General features: G+C 34.8%; 1 protein-coding gene across 2 annotated transcripts in view; it reads right to left on the minus strand.

Moving 5' to 3' along the window:
• Nucleotides 1–18,680, minus strand: part of LOC103591547 (cytochrome P450 20A1) — a 65,489-nt gene that overhangs the window by 16,739 nt on the left and 30,070 nt on the right. For both annotated transcript variants that reach the window (XM_008574030.1, XM_008574029.1), the window contains exons 5-9: nt 15,645–15,812; nt 11,905–11,983; nt 8,119–8,234; nt 7,236–7,290; nt 4,247–4,367 (exon numbers count right to left, since the gene is read on the minus strand). In XM_008574030.1, coding sequence (XP_008572252.1) covers nt 4,247–4,367; nt 7,236–7,290; nt 8,119–8,234; nt 11,905–11,983; nt 15,645–15,812 — 539 coding nt within the window. The remainder of the gene's footprint in view (nt 1–4,246; nt 4,368–7,235; nt 7,291–8,118; nt 8,235–11,904; nt 11,984–15,644; nt 15,813–18,680) is intronic.

The following is an 18,680-nucleotide window of genomic DNA, read 5'->3' on the forward strand; positions in this document are numbered from 1 at the left end:
AAGCGGCGCACTTCTCCAGTACGCCACCGGGCCGGCCCAACAAAATATTTTTTAAAAAATAAAAATATCGGGCCGGCCCGGTGGCACACTCGGTAGAGTGCGGTGCTCCCACCAAGGGTTCGGATCCCATGTAGTGACCGGTCCGCTCACTGGTTGAGCGCGGTGCGGGCGCGACACCGAGGGTTGTGATCCCGTTGTTGGTCGCGGTACGGGCGCGACACCGAGGGTTGCGATCCCGATACCGGTCACGAAAAAAGATAAAAAGGAAAAAAATAAATAAGTAAAAATAAAAATATAAATATAAAAAATCTAACTAAAGAAACTTTTTTTTTTTTTTAAATAAGGGGACTGGCAAGGGGATCTTAACCCTTGACTTGGTGTTGTCAGCATCACACTCTCCCAAGTGAGCCAACCGGCCATCCCTATATAGATAGGGATCCAAACCTGCAGCCTTGGTGTTATCAGCACTGCACTCTCCCAAGTGAGCCACGGGCTGGCCCTAAAGAAACTTTTTTTACATTTTGTAAACATATGTAAAACTAAAAGACAACAAGAAAAATATTTTCAGTAAATATATCTCTAATGTATAAAAGCTCTTTTTAAAAAAGAAGTATACAAGTTCTTTAAAAGTAATTATAACACTCCAGTAGGTACATGGACAGAAAATATAAAAAAGTGATTCACAAAAAAATACAAAAGGCCTGAAGACATATGAAATGATAGTCAACCTTATTAACAATTTAAGAATTGTCAATCAAAGCATTTTTTTTTCTTGCCAGACTGGCAAAGATGAGAAGGAATGACAACAGACATTACTAACGTAAGTTGGAGAGAAAGACACTCTCATATCTAGTTGGTGGAAGTATAAATTGGTACAACATTTTTAAAGTTTAATTTGGCAATACATATCAAAATATTAAGTGTGTATCACAATGAGAAGAATGAAAGCTAAAATGTATTGCAATCTTGCCATGATCAGTTCATTTAAATACTTTATATGCAGGAACTCATCTAATCCTTATATGAACCCCATGGATGCTGTTATTATTCTAATTTTAGAGATTAAAATTAGAGGCATTTGTTTGAAAACACACAACAGGTAAGTGGTGTTGACAGGATTCAAACCTATGTTGTCTTACTCCCATAGCCCTTGATCTTAACCACTGTGCTACTGCATATATCCTTAAACCATAGCTCACTTCTAGGACCTTATTATACAGAAAAAACCGAAAATATTAGCAATGATCTAAGCATGTGGATGTTGATTGTTCATAATATCAAAAAACAACAAAAACAAGAGAAGAAACATCCTTCCTTTCCTCTAAACAAATATTTATTGACTACCTACTACATTAGAAGCTCTGTGCTAGATACTGAGCTACAACAGTGAACAAGACCGGTATCTTCAAAGGAATTCAGAATCTGGTTGGCAGGGGGAGGATTACTGGAGGAGACAAAAAAGAATGAACAATTAAACAAGCACAGTAAATGTTATGATAAAGCATGTTCAGGTTATTATGAGAATATATGGCAGAAGCAACTAATCTAGAAAAAGGGCTGTGCAGAAAAATAAACACTTACACTGAAACCTGCCAAAAAAAACCTCAAAAAACGAGTTTGCTAGAGGCAAAAGGGAAAGAGAATCTACACAGAGGAATTGTCTGTGCAAAAGCCAGGAGATAAGAAAGAATGCTATACCTTCAAAGAAACGAAAGACTTTCAGACACACATTAGAATCATCTGAGAAGCTTTTGAAAACTTCTGGATGACCAGACAGTGTGAATCAATTGATTTGGGATTGACCCCAGGTATTTCTATTTTTAAAGCATCCTAAGTGATTGCAGTGTGCAGCCACAGGCTCCAGCAACTATTTGAAGAATGGATTGGAGAAGAGCAAGATCCAAAGCTACTGAAGTATCCCAAGGTGGTGGTGGTATAACAAAAGTGGGGGCAATGGCAATGAAGAGAACTAAAAGGCCTGAAAAGTTATTTGGAAAGTGGAATCAACAGAACTTGATCAGTGATTGGATGTAGTAGTTACTACATATGAGAATACTACCTACAAGATATTTACAGGAAAAAATGGAATTTATAGAAGAGTTATAAGTTTTGTATTTTTAAATGTTTTTAAACTTTTGTTTTAAATACATATGTGTATATGCATGGAAAAATAGTTAGCAAAGATAGGTAACAATTATTATCTAAAGGGCACATTTACAAATAACCTTCCCCTTCTACTTCACATACTTCTGTATTATAAAAACTTTAAAAAGCAACTGGTATCACTTTTAAAATAAAAATTGTTATATTCAATGTAATAAATAAAACTTCCAGTTTCCCTCATTCCTCTCAAAAACAAAAAAACCAACATTTAAAAGAATCTGTAACAGAAGCCTGCGAAATCGATGACTTCTAGTTCTTTCCAATGACTGTCTCATCTTCTTTTCTACAGTGGAAATATGCTCCAAAGTAGGATTGCTTGCTACCCAGTCTCAGACTTCAAACCTCTAACCAGTCACAGCTGTTACCTTTTAAAATCTTTTTTTTATTAAGGTATTACTTACATGGAATAAAATTAATGTTTTACCTGTACAGCTTGATAAATTTCAGTAATTGTATACAATTGCATAACTATAACTACAAGCAAGATAGTTCTGTCATCCTAAAAAGTTTCCTCATGCCCCTTTGCAGTTGATCCCCTCCCTATGCCTAGCCCTAGACAACCACCGATCTGCTTTCTTTCACGATAGTTTTACTTTTTCTAGAATTCCACATAAATCAAATCATATAATAAGCAGACTTTGTGTTTCACTTCTTTCACTTAGCATAATGAAATTTATCCATGTTGTTGTTTGTACGAATACTGTGTTCCTTTCTATTACTTAGTAGTATTCCATGGAATCATTATACCACAATTTGTTTATTATTTACCAGTTGGTAAACATTTGAACTGCTTCCAGTCTTTGGCTATTTTGAATAACACTGCTATGAACATTTGCACATAAGTCTTTGTGTGAATATATTTTCATTTCTCTGGGGTAAATACCTAGAAGTAAGATTGATGGGTCATATCATTAAGCATATGTTTAATTTTATAAGACCCTACCATACTGTTTTCCAATGTGGCTGTACCATTCTGTATTGCCACCAACAAGCTATGAGTGTCTCACTTGCCTGACATCACTGGTACTATTTGTGATACTACGATATGTATATTTTGGTTTTCATCCACAGTTCCTAGCTCACTCTAACTTTCCCCTGACCTTCTGTCTTGGAGCTGGCCATAAAGAAATTCTCTGACCTACCTTGTCTGATTGTAGGTCATAAGAGCACCATTCCAGAAGAGGTCCCACCCCATACCTGGGAGAAAGGAATGCTGTACAGAGAGGCCAAGAAGAATCTGAATAAACAGTCCTCCTGGGTTTCCCTACCCAGTCTGTGTTAGATCATATCCTTTCTGTCCAATCACATTTCTACACGGTTGTCCATGCTTCAGTTATGCCTATGTAATGAAGCCTCCATCAAAATCCAAAAGCACAGGGTTCGGAGAGTTTCTGGGTAGCTGAACACATGGAGGTTCCTGGAAGGTGGTGCACCCTTCCCCCTTACCTCGCCCTATGTGTCTCTTCATCTGTATCCTTTGTAATAACTCTTTACAGTAAACCAGTAAAAGTATGTGTTTCTCTGAGTTCTGTGATCAACTCAAGCAAATTAATTGAGCCTAAAGACGAAGGAGGGGGGTTGTGGGAACCTCAATTTATAGCCGGTTTGTCAGAAGCACAGGTAAAATAATCTGGGGCTTGAGACTGGCCTCTGAAGCGATGGCTAGTCTTGTGGTACTGAGCCCCACTGTGGGATCTGACAACATCTACAAGCAGATAGTGTTGGAATTGAATTAGAGGACACCGAGCTGGTGTCTGCTGCAGAACTGCTTGCTTATTGGTGGGGAGAAATCTCCACACACTTAGTCATAGAAGTCAGTCTTCTGTGTTGATGATTGCACTGTGAGAGCAGAGGAAAGATAGTGTGTTTTCCCTCTGTTTTATACAGGCTAATTTAAAGGTTTCCCAGAACTACCTCATGATTTTAAAAAGCAGATTAAATTATCTATTAAAGTCTAGATGTAAATATTTTAAGTCCTATAAAAATATATAGCCTTTCTAGATGTTAACATTAGCTTTAAAATAGATAAACCAGTTCAAATTTACCTTTTAATAATCTCCTCTTCCTTGTACTGGGTTCTTACCTGAGCTGCTCAATTTTCTCTGGAGTAATAGGACCTTTCCCAAAAACTTGGTCTATCTCTTCATATAGTTTTTTTTGAACTTCTTCAGAGGTGGTTAAAAAACAGATTGCCCAGGTACACACTAGGTGAAAAATTATATTAATAACAATGAAAATAGCTAACTCATGGTTTGGGTATAGAATAAGAAAAAACTAGTGGTCTTGGAGTTGTTTTTCTTCTGATATAAAAGATATGTAAATGTATCAAAAAATAAAACAAAATTCTTCACAAGATTTGTATTTCATTAAATGGAACATGACTATTTACAGAATGTTGGTAAAAAGAGATAGTGCAATCTGGATGCTTTCTTTCTCAAAACTAGCAAGTAACTAAAGCCACTTAATACAATTTAGGTCAAACAGTAATGATAATAAATAAACTTCACATCTAAGGGAGAATTCAATGTTGGTGACTGTGATGGATTATATGCTTTATTCAACCTTGTAAAATAAAAAAATTGATTTATCAGTTCACTTTGGAGCCCTAATGATTCATACATATCAAACTAGCAGGAGATTTACTTATAAATCCATATTATAAATTTTTTTACTTGTAATGGTAATTACACTGGCTCAAGAACTGTGACTGGTTATTGCTTAGGATAGTGGTTCTCAAAAATCACCTGGGAGTTGGTTGATGCCATAACCACTCGTCCACAGATTCTGATTCAGAAGGTTTGGGGTAAGGTCCAAACATCTATACTTTTAACAAATATCAGTTATTCTGATGAACACCAAAGCTGGAAGATCACTGGCTCATGGCTTACTTTAGCTTAAACTGGTTTATGGATTACATTTACTGAGGAAATGAAAATGTAAAAAAAATTACATGATGGACATAAAACAGAGGAAATAGAGTAGTTATATTTCCTTTAGGAATTCACTAGGATTATAGCTATTCAAAGAATGGAACCATCCAGATATGTACTACCTCTTTCCCTAGAACATGCTTGAGCTGACACTATAGCTCTGCTTTTTCTATGTCAGATATTTTTTAACATGTTTGTAGTAATTTCTACCACAACTTATCAATGATCTCTTTCCTGAGCTAAGGACTGACTTAAATGTTTCAAAGTTAATTTAAAAATTTTTTTTGCCTGATTCACATATTACCCATATTATTATCACTAAAATCAATAGCTACCTGTTACTCAATTATTTTGATAATTTTCTCACATCCAGATTTCATAAAAAGCACAGGAATGACTGCCTTCCTTAACTTTTCCCTACATACACACCATTATGGCTTTTGAGTGAACTACAGAATTTCTATTTCACAAGTGATGTGAAAACTGGTGCAGTTTACAATATGTACATGTAGTGCAACTTTACAACAATATACGGTTATATATAACTGAACGATTTATCATGAGGATTTGCATACAGTATCACTCATATGTCCTGCTTGACTATATTACCACTTAAAATTAATATAACTGTATAACCTTAATAATCTTAAACACTGGTTCTTTTGTAGAACTCTCTTTAAAAGTATACCTGGAAATAGCTTTAAAATGTGATTTTAAGCCATTTAATGTTTTTTAAATACGATACTGAACCAGACACAATAACTCTCAGAGCTAAGAAATACCTTGGAGGCCCATCTAGAGTTAAACTCTTATTTTAGTAAGGGGAAAATACAGAGATAAGTAGCTTGCCCAAGACTAATAAGTGGCAGAGTAAGAATTTTAATTAAGGTTTCCTGCCTATCTTGCCTGTCAAAAACTTCAGAGGTGCCTTAAAAAATAACTGACCCACATGCAAAGAAATAGCAATACTCTTAAAATTCTCCCTAAAAATTGAAAATAAAATTAAAATATTAATTTTACCTTGGAAATGGTCACATTTTGTGGTGTCCAGAGCACAACTGAGTTAGCTATTTTTAAGGAAGGCCTTTAGCAAAGACATTTTTTTTTTCCTTTTTGTCTTTTTTCGTGACCGGCAACGGATCGCAACCCTCAGTGTCGTGCCCGTACCGGACCGGGACCAGCAACGGGATCGCATCCCTCAGTGTTGCGCCCGCACCTCGCTCAGCCAGTGAGCGGCCGGTCTGTATGTGGGATCTGAACCCTCGGCAGGAGCGCCACCGCGCTCCCAAGCGGCGCACTGTAGCAGTGCGCCACCGGGCCAGCCCTAGCAAAGACATTTTTAACGCAATACTTTTTTTAAAAAACTAAGCATTTTTTTAAAAAGTTGAATACATTATTTTTGACATATGGTTACTTAAATTCTATTTAATCTATAATACTGGACATCTCTAGATGTCAACAAAGAAAAATTTATGGGAAGTTTACATTTGTACTCATCATTTTAAAGATTTCCTTAAAGAGAAAGAGCTGTAAGTGAAATTCTCCAAGTAAACATAGATTTTCTAGATTTTAAACTGATGTCCTATTTCTTCCTTAAGCATTTTATCTTAGTATATTTTTATGTCTATAAACATATTTTTATAAATACTATATGAAGGAATGGTACTCTACTACTATAAAAACCAGTCAGGAAACTTAGAAACATATCACACATTTTAGAATTTTAAATAAAAATCACCTTCAATTCCAACAAAAGAGTTCTTTTACATCATGATTTCTGTGTCCTATATCCTTTGTTGGTAGACCTTAATAATAGCAGACTAGCTTGGAGTCAACACAGCAGGAAATGGAAAAGCTCACTGCTCCAGTTGGAAAGGTGTCAACAGCAGTTCATTTTAAAGGTGCTAGCTAGAATTCACAATCCATAAAATGTGTCAAGAAATTTACAGTAATTTTCAGAGGTGGCATTGAGCACTTGGGGTTAAAAAAGGCACCTGTGCAAATCAAGCCTTTAAAACAGAATAAAAAGAAGGGAAGGGAAATTATAAAGAGAGCTTGCAAACAGTGTTTCTTTTATATTAGAATAGCTTTACCCTTGTATATTTTGTAATCCATCTGAAAAGAAAATCAATTTATACTTACATTTTGCAGATATTATGCAACCAGCCAGTGAAAATATCATACTGTCTTCTAGGACCTAGGAAACAAAAATAAGTTTAGAAAGTTTGAAATGTAAGGTGGCCAATATTATTACCAAAACAATCCAGAGAATAAAATTAGGGTCAATGAAAGGAAAAAAGTATTTCTTTATGTTTTCACTAAAACAAAATCTGTATACTGTGAAAACCAACCTAAATACTACATTGCCTTTTTTGATGCAATAAACATTTATTTGTTGGTAATATTGCTGACTCATGATATACTCTGGCAAACAAACTGGCTCAGTCCTATCTTTTTGGCTTAGCCTGGTGCAGCAACAAAGCCTCGGGAACAGTGGAGAAGAGCTTGCCACTGTCCTCGGAGCCTGATTCAATTTCTGCACCAATGCACACCCAGAAAATCACTTCTGGCTACAAGGCCTTTCATGTGTAGAGTGGGGCAGAAGATTCTTTCAAGAACAGGTGTGGTGATAACGACTCCACTCCTATCCTTACCTGACAACACCACAAATGCAGTGGTGTACTGGTGGCAATAGGCCTGCACTGTGAACAAGCCAAGCTGCCTCACCTGGTCATGCAGGCAGAGGGCTAAGTCTATAAAGGCTTATACAAGTCCTTGTCCTCTTATACGATCAGAGAATTTTGGCTCAATATTTGCTTGCCCAAATATTAAATAATATACAGCTTCTTCAAAGAGCTAAATATAAGGAGACTAAGTACTTATACTACTTATGATATGCAATAAAAGGGAAGAGAAGCCACTGAATCCTAGAAGGCCATGTGGATTAAAGTGAACGAAATGCACACTCTATAGATGTGTGATTATTTTTCATTTTCATTTCATAAACACTTAACAATTACATCACCTGTTGGTCATTAAGGTTCCCCTGTACTAAGGAGTCAATGAAAATATGTTGACTGAAGTTCCTTCCTTTTCGTTCTTTTATGATTTTCTTTAAAATAGATTCCAGTTGTATAAGTGCTTAGAGAATAAAAACAAAAAAAAATTTAGAATACAAGCGTTTGTGGAGATTGAACTTTTTAAAAATAATTCTGCGCAATGTTACTATGTGCAGAATAAAACTGTCAAAAGTAGTAAACAATAATAAAGAAAGCTAATTTATGTTTAAATTCATCTACTTCTTTTCATCCTACCTTTTGTTAAATTTAACATACATTTAAAAAAGTGCATAAAACATATAAGTACATTCTAAGGAATAATTATAAGGCAAACACCCATATCATTGCTCCCTAGGTCAAGAAGTAGAACAGTGCCAGCACTTCAGAGGCCTGCACCTGATATTACCCACCTTCCTTCTAAATTCTGTCTTAACTCCATTCCTTCTCCCAAATAAGGCATCACCCATTTAGGCACAGAAATAGACGTAAAATAATAAGAAAAGTAAATTTCTAAAGCCTAGACAATATAAATAACTGATATCCAACCGTCAATAAAATGACCCAAAGAGCTCTTTCAGTTCTCATCTTACTTGACCTATATTGTTGATGATGCTTAATCCCTTATTCTCCAGAAATCACTTTTTCATTTGAGTCCCAGGACTCCACACTTCCCTAGACTCCACACTTCCCTCCCACTCTACTGCCTGCTCATTCTCAGTCTCCTTGTTTGATTTCTTCTCATCTCTTGAATTTCTTACTGATGAAATGCCCAAGGACAGGGCTCAGTATGGGGTCCTGTTATCTTTTTCTGTCTATATTCACCACCTTGGTGATATACAGTCTCAAGGCTTTAAATACGAGGGTACTTCAAAATGTTCACGGAAAGATTCATATTATCTTTTATTCTACTTTTCCAACTTTTTGAAGTACCCTTGTACAATCTATGTCCTGAACACTTCCAAATTTATATTTCTAGTCAGGAGCTCTTTCCTCTTAACTCCAGACCATATATCTAACAACAAACTCAACATCTCCACTCGGATGTCCGAAGCATAGCCAACATACTGAACTCTTGATCTTTCTCCCCAAAACTCAATCTTCCGACAGTTTTCTCCATCTTGTCTTTTTTTTTTTTTTCGCAGCTGGCCGGCCGTGGGAACCAAACCCTTGACCTTGGCGTTACAAGGCTGAGCTCTAACCAAGTGAATTAACCAGCCAGCCCCACATCTTATTTTCTAATAACCTCATTTTCCAATCACTAAGGCCTAAAACCTTGGTGTCTCCCTCCTCTCTTATACCCCACATTTAATCTGTCAGCCAATGTTGGTGGTTCTATCTTCAAAATACAACATTATTCTCTTACTTTTTTTCCCTATATTTTCTGCTGCCTAACACCTGGTCCAAGCCACATTATGTCTCTTGCCTGCTTCACTGCAATAGACTCCTAATTAGTCTTCCTGCTTCTGCTCTGGGCCCCTATAGTTTATCACAGCAGCCAAAGCAATGCTTTTAAAATATAACTCAGATTATAACTCTGTTCAAAATCTTCCAATTGCTTCCTATTTCACAGTAACAACATAGTCATACAATGGTCTAAGTGCCATATAAAATCTGTCCCTCTCCCCAACCTTTCTGACCTCATCACCTTTTGCTCCTCTTATAACTCACTTCACTCCAGCCAAACTGGCTTCCCTGTTGTACCTCAAATATGCCAGAAATAGTCCCACCTCAAAGACTTTGCAATTATTTTTCCTCCACATGGGATATTCTTCCTTTGGACATCCAGGTATCCACATGATCTGCACGACTGGTTTCTTCATCTCTTACAAGTGTTTGCTCAAAAATCACCTCATCTTGGTGAGGCCTGTCCTAATAATTACTTAAAATTGCAACTTCCCCATCCCCTGGCACTTCCTATCCCCCTTCCAGTTTTATTTCTCTCCATAGCATTTTTCATCTTTTAACATACTATATTCAATTTATTTAGATTATTTTCTGTCTCTTCCCACTAGAATGTGGTGTCACAAGGGCAAGAAATTTTGTTTGTTCAGGTTCCCCAGCACCTAAATCATATTATAGATCTTCACTAAATACTTATAGAAATGAATGAATGTAATATACACTAGGGATTAAAATAAGAAGTTATTAACATTGTAATGCAGTCATTCCCGAACTTTGCTACACATTAGAATCACCTGGGAAACTTTTTTAAAAAATAGGAAAGCACAAGTCATCCCTCATACCAATTAAATCTCCGTATGTATAGGTAGAAGCCAGGCTTCAATGTTTTTTAAAAGATTCAATGCGTAGCATAGTTTGGAAACTATTGCTTTACATTCTCAACCCTACAAGTACAGTAGAATAATCTGGACCATTTTTACAAAAATATCTCATGTCCAGGGCACCCTCATACCAGATTTTGAATAAATTTGTCTAAGATGAGACCTGATATTAAGTTTCTTGTTTTGTTTTGTTTAAGTTCTCCAAGTGATTCTAATGTGCACAGCAGGTTGGGAATTACTTAAAAAAAGGAAGCTCTGATCCAGCCATAGGATCTCATTCATATGAATCCTAAAACATAATAATTATCAATAAAAGCTCAAATTTAATCTGTGCCCATGTTACAGCCCAAAGAACATATTGTGCTAGATAATTTACTTTTATTTAGAGTCAAAGAATATACATTATTAATTTTCATTTCATATAAATTTAACCAATATTTCTGAAATACATTTTTTATCAAAGGGAATTAATCCAAATGCATCCATCAATCAGAATGGTAATGAAAACCAGATAGCAGGAAATATGTCAAGTAAATTGGCTTTCTTTGACATCTGTTGGATATCAAGGGAATCACTAGAATAGTAAGCAAATGAGGATAGGGATTTTTATCACCTATGCATAGAATAGGGTCTAGAACATAATAAGCCTCAATAAATATTTGTTGAAAGGATGAAGGAAGAGGCTCCTGTGAAGCAATACTATATTATAGATAAAGAGTAATCTATCATTCCAGTGCAGCCTATGTATTTTAATTTACTCTGCCTGCTTTCAAAAAGGGAATTGAAGTAGCTCAGAATAAAAGTATCAAAGCATTACAATCATTCAACCACTGACAGAAAACACAGAATAGCAACAACAAAAGAAGAGTAAGGGAGAATAATTTGGGGCGCTATCTTAAACTAAAATTGCTATTTTTCTGTGTAAATTTTATAAAGTTATCAATGCCAAACAATTTTGAAAATATTTTTACTCAACGTTATAATGGCAAGAATTTTTTATGTTGTTACATTTTTTACAAACATCTGTATAATATTTAATCATGTTGACATTATTTTCTTAGCAATTCCTTTAACACTGGTCATTTAGTTTGTTTCTGGTTTTCTACTTGAAGAAGTAGTACTACAAAAAAATATCTTCATGAATATTTTCCTCTTTTAGATAATTTCATCCATTATTTATGGCTCTTAATACGTATCGTCAAATTGCTTTCTTAGGATAGTATCCTTACGCTTTCCATGAATGCTGCAGAGTGGACCACCTCTACAGTACTCTCATTCTGCAGTGAGTGCCAGAGTTTCTTTTACTAACTTATTGATTTTCCTATCTTGCATTAAAGAAAAACTTTCATTGTAGGGAAGGTAGGAAAAAAGCATAAAGAGAGAAAATATCTCACCATTCAGAGATAACACTATTAAAATTGAGGTTTTATCTTTTTGTCTTTACTGAAAATTAAGAGTGGCTGAACTTACCATCTTCATACTGTTTTTTCCGAGTTGTACTTTTATCAAGTGACCCATCTAAAAAGCCTTTCCCAATCTCAGACCAAACCTGAAAATAGAAAAATATACATATCTAGTACCTGGCAGGTAGATTTGCTAAGTATATAGAACAATGTAAGCTAATAACTCAGGAACTCCTTTCTCACCAACAAATCTGATAATTAAGCTCTTCCCTTTAAGTAGGCTGCACAGTCACTTACTCCACAGCCTCTGAGGATAGGGTACAAATATATTTTAAGTGTTTTAGTCAAGGTACTTTCAAACTAACTATATTTGGAAAGTGAAAAGTTTCTTTTCTTTAAAAGGAGTACGAACGGAGAGGAAAAAAGACCTGGCAGTGGAGTCAATCATTAGTTTTTTATTATAATGGCACAAGTAGATAAATAAAATTCATAGGTAATTACAAATTTTTATTTCACCTGAGATATTGATTAACATTGGCTGAGGTCCCAAAAGAGGTGAAAAATTAGTCTAACGTTTGGAGATGACAAGCAGCAGAATAGGCTTCCAATATTTCAAAACTGGGTCATTAGCCCCTTAAAAACCTTTACTTGGTTATAATTCAAAAGTTCTGAAAGAACACAACACTTATTAGTCAATTAATTAATCTGAAAAATGATAGAGTCCTCAACTCTGTACACTTTAAATAGAGATACATTTCAGATTATTTAAATGTAAAAATTAAACTATCAAAAGTACTATCAAAATGCACAGTAAATATTATATATATTATGAATACCCTTAAAATGTGAAAGGGGTTTCTAAGCATGACATAGAGCACAGGGCAAAATTCATAATAAAACAGTTGAATTGATTTAGCTACATAAAACATTAACATTTGTGGTAATGAAAAAGTACTATAAACAAAAGTAAAAGCAAATGAAAACTTAGATGAAAATGAAGAGCTCTTGTAGATTAGTAAGAAAAAGAAATAATAATCTGCCAAAAAAAGAATGAAATTCTGCCATTCACAGCAACATGGATGAACTTAGAGAAAGTCCTGTTAAGTAAAATAAGCCAGGCACAGAAATAGAAATACCACATGTTTTCACTCCTAAGTGGGAGCTAAAAAATAAACAAATAATTAAAAAAGGAAGAATGAAACAAAAATCACAGTAATATGTTGAACTTTCAAAAGGAGAGAACAGAACTGCAGTTACCAGAGATAGGAAAGGGGGAAGGGGAGAGGAGGTAAGGAAGAAATTGTAAAGGGCCATGAAAAACGATTATGTTGTATAATGTTGAATACACTAATTACCCTGATTTGAGCATCACATATTGCACACAGATATTGATATTCAATTCTGTACCCAACAGAAATGAACAATCAACTATGTTACAATAAAAAAAAAGAAAAAGAAAAAGAAACACATCAACAGAAATATGGGCAAAGGATATGAGAAAACGTTCCATAAAAGAAACGCAAGTGTTCAACAAAAGTATAAAAAGATGTTTAACCTTACAAACAATTAAAGAATTATAAATATTAATCATAAAATATTGTTTTTGATTTATTAGATAGGCAAATATTTAAGGAACCAACAATTCTAATTGTTGTCAAAAGCACAGAGAAAGAACACGTTAATGTTGGTGGAAAATAATAAGAACAATGGTTTTGGAGGGCAGTTCAGAAATACAGCATGCAATTGAATGTGAGGGGTACATTTTTTCACATTTTAACACCTGTGAAATCAGTATGGATCTTACAACTGATGACAGTTCCCAACTGTTGTCAGCCAAGTAACAGTCATAATGCAGTTGTCATTGCCTCTGAATTCATAAATTGGTTATTATTCCTGGTGGCATGACTGGACAACAGCAATCCCTTGGTGTTTCAGACATCAAAATATCATTTGAGGAAAGATTTTAGGTCCTGTTTATGGTCTGAAGACTTGCCTTTGACAACTTCTAGTAATGCTAAGAAAATATCAAATTCCCGCCAAAAACATATACTTTGAATCTACTCATGAAATATCAGACAAACCCAAATTGAGGGATATTCTACAAAATATATGTCCTATACTTCCAAAAAATGTCAAGATCAAAAAAACAAAGCAAAGCCGAGGAACTGTTCCAAATTAAAGAGGTTTGATCACCAAAAGCAATGAGTGATCCTGAGCTGGATCCTGGATTTAGACAGTGGAAGAATGTGTCGGGGCTGGGAAGTTATAAGAACATTATTGGGATAATAGAAGAAACTTGAATATGGACTCTGGATGTGCTAATAGTATTGTATCAATGTTAAATTTTCCAAGTTTGATAACTATGTTGTCACCATATAAGAAAATATCATTGTTCTTAGGAAATATAAGAACAAGACAATATCCTTGTTCTAGGAAACATGACTAAAGTATTTAGGATTTGTAAAGGAGAAAAATGTCCACTTTACTCTCAAATGGTTGGGGGGGATGAATGGATAGAGAGACAGACAGAAAGAGAGATAGATAAATAGAAGATGAATGACAAAAGCAAATGGGGCAAAACATAAACAACTGGGTAAAGGATATATGGGAGTCCCTTGTACTAGCTGTAACTTTTCTGTAAGTTTGGAATTATTTCTGTTTTGAAGTTATAAGGAAAGAAAAGGGAAGAAAAAGAAAACACCAACATAAAAACATGCAGGAAAGGTATGAGCAGCTAGAAGAAAACTCTGGAAACAATGGTGGAGGTCCCTTTTAAAAAATGCTGTCTCATCAAGATGAAAAAAATACAGACATCAACAACTAACTCAAAAATTGATTCTTCATTAAAATGAGAAGACATTTTATGAATTCTTTAATCAATTTGTTTCGCCTGAGTATACAAGTGATTTACTCTGGGAACTGGAATTTAGAATGATTTTTCTACTTTTATTTTTATGCATCTGAATATGTGAATGTTTTATAAGAAACAAGTATTTTTTTAAATCATCAAACAAAAGTAATAAAACCATTTTATTGAAAAAGTATAATATTTAACAGTGACAGGGTATTAACTCACAGTTCCTGGTGATTTTCATTTAAAACACATTATTTTAACTATTCAACTTGTTTTTTATAGATTTTTTTGTTGTTGTTGCTGTTTTTGGTGGCTGGCTGGTACAGGGATCCAAACCCTTGACATTGGTGTTATCAGCACCATATTCTAACCAAGTGAGGTAACCAGGCAGCCCTAAATTTAAATAATGTAAGGAATACTTTCTCAGATCTTACATGTGGTAGAGTAAATGACCTAAATATAATTTGAATCAAATAGATTAATGTTGAGACTTATAAAAACAGAGAACAATAAATTCCATATATGACTCTAGAAAAGGCCAACAGTAATTCAGTTTTAGACTGAATTAGCTTTGCCTCCAGTCATGTTCATCTCATTAGCATTTTCATGCTGCAATTGTTTTAATTTCTTTCTATATAGGACATAATCTAGTTCTATTAAATATAGTTTTTGTCTTTATTCTGGAATTCAATATTATTTTTATAACATACTTGCTAACTATTAAAAGAAAATTTCTTTAGTCATAAACTTTTTACTTTTCAAAAGTAATTGCTTTAAAAAAGAGATTAACTTTTTAAAGAAGGCAACAATTATTTTTGTTTGCACTGATCTTTTTAGCCCAAAACAAGGAATTTCTATAATATAGAATTTTAAACCTTCTTGAGAGGCAAAGTCTGTGTTATTAAACTATCCAATTTGATGAAAGAATAATATTAAATTTGCCTTAGACTTACTGTGCCATGATTCTTCTGGAAGTGAATGACTTCCTGGTCATCTTCAAATGTACTACCCATTACCACCTGTGTGACAGACTTCATAGCAAAACCAAGCATATGCTGGCTGAGGGGTACATGCTGGGTCTCTGGGTAGGAGAGCCATTTATCTAATAATTCTTCTGAAAGCTGAAAGAGAAAAGAAAGTCACAATGATTTACCATTTCTTCTTGTTAAATCCTAGAAAAACTCAGCAGGTAGATTCATTTCTTATCCTACACAGTTCAACTCTGTAAGCAAAGTAAGCATTCAAGTGTTTACTTGCTCTGTCAGACCAACACTGGCTCCACCTATAATTGCATCCTCAGTGGTTCAGGTTCAGCTTCTGTCCAAGGGCTGATTTGTAAAACAGAGTAGAACCACTACCACAATAAAAACAAAGAATATAAATTAAAAATTCAAAGACAGCAAAACCTTAAATCTAATGGGAATTAAGAAACCAAAATCTTAGTATCTAATTAAAAATAGTAAAGGTTTACCACAGAGTGCCTGATAAACAACTGATAAACACATTAATATGTATGTAAGTCTTAAACATGCTTCAGTCTTGAAAACTTCTGAGTCTCTATGTCATTCGTTTATTTACCAAATATTTATTAAACCCTTTGTGGAATAAAAAAAAAATCACAAGGTTTGAAGTCAGAAAAATCTTGGTTTTACTTCTGGCTCTATAACTTAGAAGTAATATGGCTTCAGGCAATTTGCTTAAACTAAGGTTCAGGTTTATGACAACCCCTATCTTGAGTAGTTGCTGTGATAGGGATAATTATACCTATGTCATGTAATGTTGTAAAGATTTTGCGAGGTTGTATATATATATATATATATATATATAAAGTCCCTACCATGTTAGGAACTCAAATTTAAGCTACTTTCCCATATCAACTACATGAAAGTTTCATCACAGTATAAAGGATTAAAATTAAATTTTGTGAGAAACAGAATAAATATTCAAAATGAAAAGATTTAACATTACATAGGTTGACATATACTTACAGTGAAATATATGGAATATAAATCTTATTTTTTGAAAAAGAGAAGGGAAGCATTAATGATTCCAAAGTGTCAAGATTAATGAACTGTGCCAGTTGATATGCTTTAAAAGAACTCTGAGATTTGGGTGAATTATAAAGAAAACAGGAAAATAGCAAATAAAATAGAACATACCTATATAATTTTAAAATTACTTTCGTGTTACCAACAAAATAATTCCACATACATTAAAAAGTTGGAATTCTATACTTACTACTGAAGTCATATAACTTCCTTTATAATAAAAAGTAAAAAGTAGTTTGGAAACAAACCATTAAAGGCAGGCTATTTCCAGATAAAAATAAGAGCCAATATAAATTTGACTTATAGGTAATGACAGAAGTTCCAAATGTAGAAGGTAAATATTGGAGGGAAAAAAGCCTCCTTGTAGAAAAAATAACCCATTTCAATATATATAAGATAAACCCATAAGATTTCTTTTCTCTAAACATCAAAGTTCGTTTGCTTTCAGAAAACATTCTTTTTCTGAATAGACAAGGGATTTTTGCCTCAAAACAATTTCAGAACAAGAAGGTGATTTGTTACATTTTCGGCTGTCTCAGATTCATGCACAAAATGGGAAACCCAGCTGAGTGTCAGTGCCCATCCACCTGCACCCTGAACTGCCAGACCTCAACTTCTTTATCATTCCACCTACTCCTGAGTGTCCAGCCCTACATGGGGCTTTTACAGTTGTTAGGCCCAACCCCATGGGACAAAGCTACACCCTCTCATTATTCACAGCCTTAGTGTTGAGCCATTTGTTTGAATTCATTCAAGTATCACATATCAATGCCGATCCTTTATTTCAATACTTATTTTTAAAATAGAATTTACTTTAGTATAAAGTATGCATTTCGGGCCGGCCCAGTGGCGCACTCGGTAGAGTGTGGTGCTTGGGAGCGCGGCGGCGCTCCCGCCAAAGGTTCGGATCCCATATAGAGACCGGTCCGCTCACTGGTTGAGCGCGGTGCAGGCGCGACACCGAGAGTTGCGATCCCGTTGCTGGTCGCGGTACGGGCGCGACACCGAGGGTTGCGATCCCGCTACCGGTCACGAAAAAAGACAAAAAGGAAAAAAATAAAAAATAAAAATAAATAAATAAAGTATGCATTTCATTTACTTATTTGCTTATTTAATTTTAACAAATGGTTACATTATTGTTTCACCATTAAATACATGTCTTTTTTCTACTATTTGAAATGCCATCCATCATACATTAAATTCCCATATGAATTTGGGATTATTTCTGGACATTTTCTATTCCATTGATCTATGTATATGCCACTAACATAATTTTGAATTTTTATTGTATCATTATATAACGTTTCCCATTACTATTTTCTTTCAAAATTTTCTGGAAGAGAAAATGACTTCTAGAATGGTGGAGTGAGAACCTTGGTGACCTTCTATACCAATGAAAATAAGGCAAAACAACTAAAATTGACCACTTCCAGAACCCTGGCAATTAACTAAAACTATAGTATGTGCTGAAAAGTGTCTGTTCAACAGAAACAGTTGAATTCCACTATTTGAAATGCCATCCATCATACATAGACAGTGTAGTCTATGATATTTTAACTTAGGATTATTTCCATCTCCCTTCCTTCCACAGCTCAGTAGCACAGTATCCAAAAGTCAACAGTACTGCAGACAACAGAAAGATCTGATATCTTTTGGAGCACTGTTAAAATCGCCATCACCACAGTCAGCCAAAATGATGACCAAAAATAGCAAATTATCCCAAGACTCCATCCCTCCCCAAAAGCAACACTAATGAGCTGGCAAAACTGTCAGAATAAACTTCTGAAGAATTCTGGAATACTGTCAAAACTTATAACAACCAGAGGAAGGCTTGATAAAGAAAGAAACTTGTGGTAAGCATTTTTTTTTCCTTTTTGTCTTTTTTCGTGACCGGCAATGGATCGCAACCCTCAGTGTCGCGCCCGTACCGGACCGGGACCG

Source organism: Galeopterus variegatus, unplaced genomic scaffold, assembly GCF_000696425.1.
Source record: "Galeopterus variegatus unplaced genomic scaffold, G_variegatus-3.0.2 Scaffold985, whole genome shotgun sequence".
NCBI lineage: Eukaryota > Metazoa > Chordata > Mammalia > Dermoptera > Cynocephalidae > Galeopterus > Galeopterus variegatus.